Here is an 8,211-nt window from a genome sequence, read left to right as displayed (position 1 = left end):
GCTCAGTGGGAGGAGTCTAACATCTCAGGGCCCTGCCCCCACACCAGGTGTGTTCAGTGGGTGAAGTCCAACATGGCTCCCAGATGAACTCTCCAGTAGCTCCAGATCACTTTAATATAGTAGCAGTGGGTCAGTGTGTGTCTGCTGTTCATTCCACTGAGTTCATTATGATTCATTTTCTTATGTTGTCCAGTTTATTTCCCGAAGCCTTCACAATAAGAGCTTTGGCACTCACTGCTTTTTATCTAAATGTATTTATTGCTAATCTTAAACATTTTATTTTCTATTTATCTCCTGAATGGAACGATATATTTTCTTTTGTTAAATTATGATCTTCCGTATTAATCACAGGATGACCTGTTCTTGTTTTTTTTCACAGTTAATATATTATAGTCCAGAGACAGTTTTGTAACAGTGATTTATTATGAAAGTTAATTTAAAACTCAAAGGTTTAGTGTTTGTATTTATTTGCTCGTCCCTCATGTGGACTGCAGGCTGCTCTCTCTCAGTCTGAGGACATCAGTGTCCCTCAGTCCAGGTCACATGATGCTCTCAGTACTGACAGACTGACCAGGTGTCAGACAGGTGAATCGTCTGATGGACTGATTAGAAATACAGTCAGGGTGCAAGTGGGGCTGATTAACAGCTCCTCACAACTCGCAGCACACAGCGGGAGCTCCGTCAGGACTACGGACGGTTGGTTGGTTGATCGATCGATTGATTGGTTAGTTGGTTGGAGGAGCTACAGACAGTTGGTTGGAGGAGCTACAGACGGTCGGTTGGTTGAAGGAGCTACAGATGGTCGGTTGGTTGGAGGAGCTATGGTCAGTCGATTGGTTGGAGGAGCTACAGTCAGTCGGTCGGTTGGTTGGTTGGAGGAGCTATGGTCGGTCGGTTGGTTGAAGGAGCTACAGACGGTCGGTTGGTTGGAGGAGCTACGTTCGGTTGGTTGGTTGGAGGAGCTACGTTCGGTCGGTTGGTTGGAGGAGCTACGTTCGGTCGGTCGGTTGGTTGGAGGAGCTACGGTTGGTCGGTCGGTTGGAGGAGCTACGGTTGGTCGGTTGGAGGAGCTACGGACGGTCGGTCGGTAGTTCCAGACGAAGAGAGCAGATCGTTCGGTGCTCTCAGATTTGGTCCTCCTCGGACACTGATGACAGCAGAACATCTAAATCCTGAGAATTTGTAGTTTGTAGGAAGCCCATCTCACCTCCACCTTCTCCACCCTGACATCCTCCCAGTGCCTCTGCTGCAGTGTGCAGTCCTGTCTGTCTTTCACTGGGATCAAGTCTCGCTCCCATCAGTTTTACCGTGTCAAAGTATCCTATACTCTTATTTTGAAAGGGTAAATCATGCCTGTTGTACGGCATCATACACAGACGTACCAGCACTTTTAGTCATGATGATGATGTGTTTTTTGTTTTTCTGAAGAAGTGCCTGTAACGACATTCCAGGTAGTGCGTTGATATTTTTGATAAGATGAAGCCTTAAATCTCTTCCTGTAGGTTGTTTAACAGGATGGACGCACAAGCAGCACCCATTGGATGTAACACTACACCATGACGGGCTTCATGGCCTCTTTTGTAATGACGCATTAAAACCAATAAAAGATTATTTATACTGAGCGTGTGAGTGTTGTGATAGAGCCCAGAGCCGCTGGAGAACGTTCAGCGGTCACGGCACCAAGGACGGACTTGAAACCGACCACACGCTGAAATTAGTCCTGAGCTCCAAAATCTGATGTTTCAGGTCTCGTGGTGAAATCACATGTTCTTATTCAGCTGACTGAACAAGACCGCAACAAAGTATTAACATCAGTTTGATGTTTTGTAAAACAACCTCTAGTCTTTAACCTTTGACGTGGAGACTTTGAGATGCAAATGGGGGTGGAGCTCTTTTTGTGGGGAAGCCTGCAGACAAAACGGGGCTGAAAACGTCCACTGACCTCAAGGAAACATCATAAAGTATCAGGTGTCTGTTAGAGATGATTATCAGGGATTGTTATTAATTATACATATAGGTTGATTGTTAATATGTGCATATATATGTATACACATAGTGTATGTATATAGATATACACTGCTCAAAAAAATAAAGGGAACACTTAAACAACACAATGTAACTCCAAGTCAATCATACTTCTGGGAAATCAACCTGTCCAGTTAGGAAGCAACACTGATTGTGAACCAATTTCACCTGCTGTTGTGCAAATGGAACAGACAACAGGTGGAAATGAGGCAATTATCAAGACAACCCCTATAAAGGAACGGTTCTGCAGGTGGTGACCACAGACCATTTCTCTGTCCTCATCCTTTCTGGCTGATTTTTGGTCACTTTTGCATTTTGCCATCCATGAGGGTGGTACGAGGGCCTGACGTCCACAAGTGGGGTCTGTGCTTACAGCCCAACACCGTGCAGGGCGACCGGCATTTGCCGGAGAACACCCAAGATCGGCAGCTTCTCCATCGGCGCCCTGTGGTCTTCACGGATGAGAGCAGGTTCACACTGACCACATGTGACAGACGTGACAGAGTCTGGAGATGCCGTGGAGAACGTTCTGCTGCCTGCAACATCCTCCAGCGTGACCGGTTTGGCGGTGGGTCAGCGATGGTCTGGGGAGGCATTTTTTTGGAGGGCCGCACAGCCCTCCATGTGCTAGCCAGAGGTACCCTGACTGCCATTAGGTCCCGGGATGAGATCCTCAGACCCATTGTAAGACCAGATGCTGGTGCAGTGGGCCCTGGGTTCCTTCTGATGCATGACAATGATAGGCCTCATGTGGCTGGAGTGTGTCAGCAGTTCCTGCATGATGAAGGCATTGATGCTATGGACCGGCCTGCCCGTTCCCCAGACCTGAATCCAATCCAGCACATCTGGGACATCGTGTCTCGTTCCGTCCACCACAGACTGTCCAGGAGTCTGGGAGGAGATCCCTCAGGAGAATATCCGTCGTCTCATCAGGAGCATGCCCAGGCATTGTAGGGAGTGCTTACAGGCATGTGGAGGCCACACACACTACTGAGCCTCATTTGGACTTGTCTTGAGAAATTTCCACAGAAGTTGGATCAGCCTGTGATCTGATTTTTCCACTTTTATTTTGAGTATGATTCTGAATCCAGACCTCCATGGGATAATGATTTTGATTTCCATTGATCATTCTTATGTTATTTTGTTCTCAACACATTCCACTATGTAATGAATAAAGATTTTCAACTAGAATATTTCATTCATTGAGATCTAGGATGTGTTGAAGTGTTCCCTTTATTTATTTTTTTGAGTAGTGTATTTAAGGGTTTTTTATTTTAAAAAATATGTATATATTTTTTTATTTAAAAAAATATTTATATATTTCTTTATTTAAAAAATATATATTTTTTATCATCATAATTTAAAGTTATGAAAGGATCAACCTGAAACTGCAAACTCCTGCACGGTAGGTGGCGGTATGCACTTGTTCAAGGTGGTTGCGATCTGCCAATCAAATCGAAGAAGAAGATGATGATGATGATGATGATGATGATGATGATGATGATGATGATGATCCGCTGCTGTGATCATCTGTGACACCTGTTCAGTCAGTCAGACTAGTAGTGTTACGTCACACATTTTGTCCAATCGGAGAGCTCCGTGTATGAGGCCGGGGTTCAGAGGTCAGGGGTTGCCAGGAAAAGGGAAGATGGCGGCAGGCGGACGGAACTCACGTCGGCGCTGAGGCGGACTTGGCGGCAGATAAACTCCGGAAAGAAGCGGCTGTCCGGCCCCTCCTGACCGCGGTCCTTCGACTCTGTTCCGAAGAACAACCGAACTCATGGCGCTGCTCTACGGCTTGTTATGGCGGCTCTTACTGCTGCTGGTCCACGTCAACAGAGCGCTGCTGTCCTGGCTCCGTGTCCGTGTCCGCGGCTGGAAGGGCCGGCTGTGGGAGCGGGCAGTGGCCGCCCTGCTGCTGCCGGTGGCCCTGGCCGGCTTCCCCGACCACCAGAAGAAGTTAAATCAGAACCCCGATGCTAACGCTAACCCTGCAGCCGGAAGTCGCACCAACAATCGCCGGTCCCGGTGGCTGTCTGACGGCAAGTCTCTGGAAAAGCTGCCGGTGCACATCGGCCTGCTGGTGGCCGAGGAAGAGCCGAGTTACACGGACATTGCAAACCTGGTGGTTTGGTGCATGGCTGTGGGGATATCCTACGTCAGCGTCTACGATAATCACGGTAATCATGGCTGCTGTCGGTCTCGGTCACCGGGCTCTCGCTCTCTCTCTCTCTCTCTCTCTCTCTCTCTCTCTGGTCACCGGGCTCTCTTTCACCGGTCACCGGGCTCTCTCTCTCTCCCCGGTCACCGGACTCTCCCTCCCCGGTCAGACTCGGTATGATTAGAGTTCCTCCTCTGAGTCATGTGACTGTGATGATGGGTTCAAGCAATTTGTTCCACAGCATGATGAGAGGATGTCGGTTACAGACTTAGTGACAGACTCAGTTACAGACTGACTGAGTTACTGACTGTTACTGGCTGATGGAGTTACGGACTGATGGAGTTACTGGCTGACTGAGTTACTGACTGTGTTACGGACTGACTGAGTTATTGACTGTGTTGCGGACTGACTGAGTTATGGACTGACTGTTACTGACGGACGGAGTTACGGACTGACGGAGTTACTGACGGACGAAGTTATGGACTGACGGAGTTACTGGCTGACACGGACTGACGGAGTTACTGGCTGACGGAGTTACGGACTGACTGTTACTGACGGACTGTGTTACGGACTGACAGAGTTACTGGCTGATGGAGTTACAGACTGACTGAGTTACTGACTGTTACGGACTGACTGAGTTATTGGCTGACTGATTTACGGACTGAGTGAGTTACTGGCTGACGGAGTTACTGACTGTTACGGACTGACTAAGTTACGGACTGACTTTGTTACTGGCTGACGGAGTTACTGGCTGACTGACTGTTACTGACGGACTGTTACTGACGGACTGTGTTACGGACTGACAGAGTTACTGGCTGATGGAGTTACGGACTGACTGAGTTATTGACTGTTACGGACTGACTGAGTTATTGGCTGACTGATTTACGGACTGACTGAGTTACTGGCTGACGGAGTTACTGACTGTTACAGACTGACTAAGTTACGGACTGACTTTGTTACTGGCTGACGGAGTTATGGACTGATGGCATTACGGACTGACTGAGTTACTGATTGTATTACTGGCTCAGGTTTCCAATCAGATCAGTCGGATCCACCGCTGGCTCCTCCCCCACCTCGTCCAAATATGGTCACTTCCTGCGCCAAACTGGAACTAGCAAGATGGTGACGGGTAGAATCTGAACTGGAGGTTTCATAACGTTTACAAACCAACAATGATGTCACTGATGGTTGATGGTTAAGGACAGCTGAGCATTTTAATCAGCACCTACATACATGAAAGGGAACTGTTACAACATATGTAACATACATGTTCTCTGTTACAACATATGCAACATACATGTTCTCCATCCAGGTAACAGCTGTCTCAGCTTCCACTAACTTTCCACCATCTTTTCTGTGCAATCAACAAAGACGGTCTGTCTATTTGTATTGATTCCCTCTGAACTGTGTGCTCCTCCTCTGCAGGTATTTTCCGTAAGAATAACTCTCGCCTGCTGGAGGAGATCGTGAGGCAGCAGCAGGACCTGCTGGGTGGAGACGGGTCCACGTACAGGGTGGAGGTCCTGAGCAACGGCACCGGCAACCAGCAGCACAACGGTGAGACCGCCGCCTCCTCTCTGATTGTTTTCAATGAGTGAAACAGCCGACGCTCTCTGGTCAACTCATCTGCTGAATGTCCTGTGAAGGAGGAACCTGAATCCTCCAGCTCCATCCATGGAGCCCCATCTCCAACATTCACGACTGACAGAGTTAGACATTCATGAACAGAAGGTTGGACCTCCTACATGTCATCCTTGTTAGGACCCAAAAGGGGGTAGCGGTGATGCCAAGGGACACACCCGTACCTGCTCACACAGCGGCGGGTGCCATGGAGACAGCTGAGTGGTTTCAGTATTCCACCTGTGACAACGCAAACCTCAGCTGTTCGGTGTCCTTCCTGCCCTGGCCCCGCCCACAGCTTTTACTGTGAAGATGACATCATCTTTATCACCTGCAGCTGGACTGGCTGTAATGTCATCACGTCTCTCTGCTGCTGCTGCTTTTGTTGTTGTTGTTGTAAGAAATGTAGGATACATAAATCAACTCTCTTTCTCTCTCTGTCTGTCTGTCTGTCTGTCTGTCTGTCTGTCTGTCTGTCTCTGTGTCTCTGTCAGTTGTGTCCTGCAGACCGACCCTGAAGGTGTTGTGTCCAGAGGACGGGAAGCAGAGCATCGTCCAGGCCGCTCAGCAGCTGTGTCGCTCTGTGGAGAACAAGGAGAGGAGCTCCAAAGACATCAGTGTGTCCATGCTGGATGTCCTCCTGAGAGGTATGTCCTCATCCATGTCTATCTGAGCGGGAGACATGTTTCATCATGTGTGTGTCCCAGTGAAAGCGTGCGTGTCCTAGTTTGGACACATGAAGACGTGCGTGTCTTTGTGCTGCGTTCAGAGTCGAAGAACGTCCCGGACCCTGAGCTGGTGGTGAAGTTCGGTCCGGTGAACAGCACGCTGGGCTTCCTCCCCTGGCACATCCGACTCACCGAGTTTATGTAAGCTGCTGTCTGTCTCCGGCATGTCTCACGTCTGTCTGTCTGTCTGTCTCTGAGATGTCTCACATCTGTCTGTCTTAGAGTTCAGGTTGACCAGCAGAGGGCACTGTTGAGTGTGTTTTTGTCTCTGAATGTGTTGTGCACAGTTTGACATGTCTTGTGTTTATCCCGCTGTGCGTCCTCAGCTCCCTGCCGTCCCACAGAGATGTGTCCTATGAGGCCTTTTTGGGGGCCCTGCAGCGGTACGGTGCCTGTCAGCAGCGGCTGGGACAGTGATGAGGACGCCACGGAGACGTCCTTCAGAGAGGAAGATGCGTGTCAGAGGACAGTCTAGACCCCTTCATTTCCTGCTGTGTCCCTCAGTCTTCGTCCTCCCACCTCTGTCCTCCTCCTGGACCCCTGACACAAAGACAGCTCAGAGACACCAGGAGATGTCGCCAGCGCACTTCCTGTCTTATAATAAATTCTCATTCCAGGACATGTGGGACACGCTCTGCACACCAGGAGACACAAGAGACGCTGCCACGAGGACACAGTCCTCACAGACTCTGTTCTGTCCTCACAGACTCTATTGTGTCCTCACAGACCCTGGTCTGTCCTCAGTGTTCCTGTCCAGCTGCTGTTTCCTGCTGATCAACATGAACCCTTCCTACAGCAGACTACAAAGAAGAAACAAGGCTTTGTGTCCGTCCTCACCAGGCGTCCTGGGACATCCAGTTGGACTTTGGGGGAGGAGCCTAACAATGAACAGCACATGCAGAGAGGAAGTGAAGCTGAAATGTGTAAATAAGAGAGACTGAAGTGTCTCTGTCCCTGTGGCCTGCAGTCATGTGATCATATGTGGTGTTGATTCAGGAACATTCAGATGATGTTCAATGTTTCCTCTGAAATAAAGACGTGCACTGTCTCAGTCTGTCTGTCTGTCTGTCTTTCTCTCTCTCTCTCTCTCTCTCTGTCTCTCTGTCTGTTTCTCTTTCTCTTTCTGTCTGTCTCTGTCTCCGTGTCCTGAACGGATCGATTCCTGTCTGATGGAGGATGAAACCTCCAGTTTAGATCTTTTGTTTCGGTTCAACTCAACACGGTTTGACCAACATGTGACGATCAGTGATGATAACACAGTTTATGTTCACCTTCACACCAACATCTGGTTATCATCGGGTTTTTAAAACACCTGGTTATCATCCGGTTTTTATAACAACTGGTTATCATCGGGTTTTTAAAACAACTGGTTATCATCCGGTTTTTAAAACACCTGGTTATCATCCGGTTTCTATTATCGGGTTTTTAAAACATCTGGTTATCATCAGGTTTTTAAAACACCTGGTTATCATCCGGTTTTTAAAACATCTGGTTATCATTGGGTTTTTATAACAATCGGTTATCATCGGGTTTTTAAAACATCTGGTTATCATCGGGTTTTAAAACATCTGGTTATCGTCGGGTTTTATAACATTTGGTTATCATCTGGATTTTATAACATCTGGTTATCATCTGGTTTTTAAAACATCTGCTTATCATTGGGTTTTTAAAACATCT

General features: G+C 48.2%; 1 protein-coding gene across 1 annotated transcript; it reads left to right on the top strand.

The window, feature by feature from the left end:
* The first annotated feature begins 3,550 nt into the window (after positions 1 to 3,550).
* On the top strand, positions 3,551 to 7,582 carry nus1 (NUS1 dehydrodolichyl diphosphate synthase subunit). The gene is made up of 5 exons (XM_069705890.1): positions 3,551 to 4,205; positions 5,612 to 5,743; positions 6,301 to 6,453; positions 6,576 to 6,675; positions 6,861 to 7,582. The coding sequence occupies exons 1-5, from the start codon at positions 3,806 to 3,808 to the stop codon at positions 6,949 to 6,951; spliced, it is 876 nt and encodes a 291-aa protein (XP_069561991.1). The 5' UTR covers positions 3,551 to 3,805; the 3' UTR covers positions 6,952 to 7,582.
* Positions 7,583 to 8,211: the final 629 nt, after the last annotated feature.

This window comes from Brachyistius frenatus, unplaced genomic scaffold (genome assembly GCF_029030835.1).
Source record: "Brachyistius frenatus isolate BFR_SWC_R1_liver_20210118 unplaced genomic scaffold, ASM2903083v1 Contig_59, whole genome shotgun sequence".
Lineage (NCBI taxonomy): Eukaryota > Metazoa > Chordata > Actinopteri > Embiotocidae > Brachyistius > Brachyistius frenatus.
The sequence above is the reverse complement of the archived record's forward strand: the minus strand, read 5'-3'. Positions and strand labels throughout refer to the sequence as shown.

Coding starts and splice junctions, on each gene's coding strand:
- nus1 (XM_069705890.1), top strand. CDS start 3,806: ATGGCGCTGCTCTACGGCTTGTTATGGCGGCTCTTACTGCTGCTGGTC. Junction 4,206..5,611: donor CAGCGTCTACGATAATCACG/GTAATCATGGCT, acceptor CCTCCTCTGCAG/GTATTTTCCGTAAGAATAAC. Junction 6,676..6,860: donor ATCCGACTCACCGAGTTTAT/GTAAGCTGCTGT, acceptor GTGCGTCCTCAG/CTCCCTGCCGTCCCACAGAG.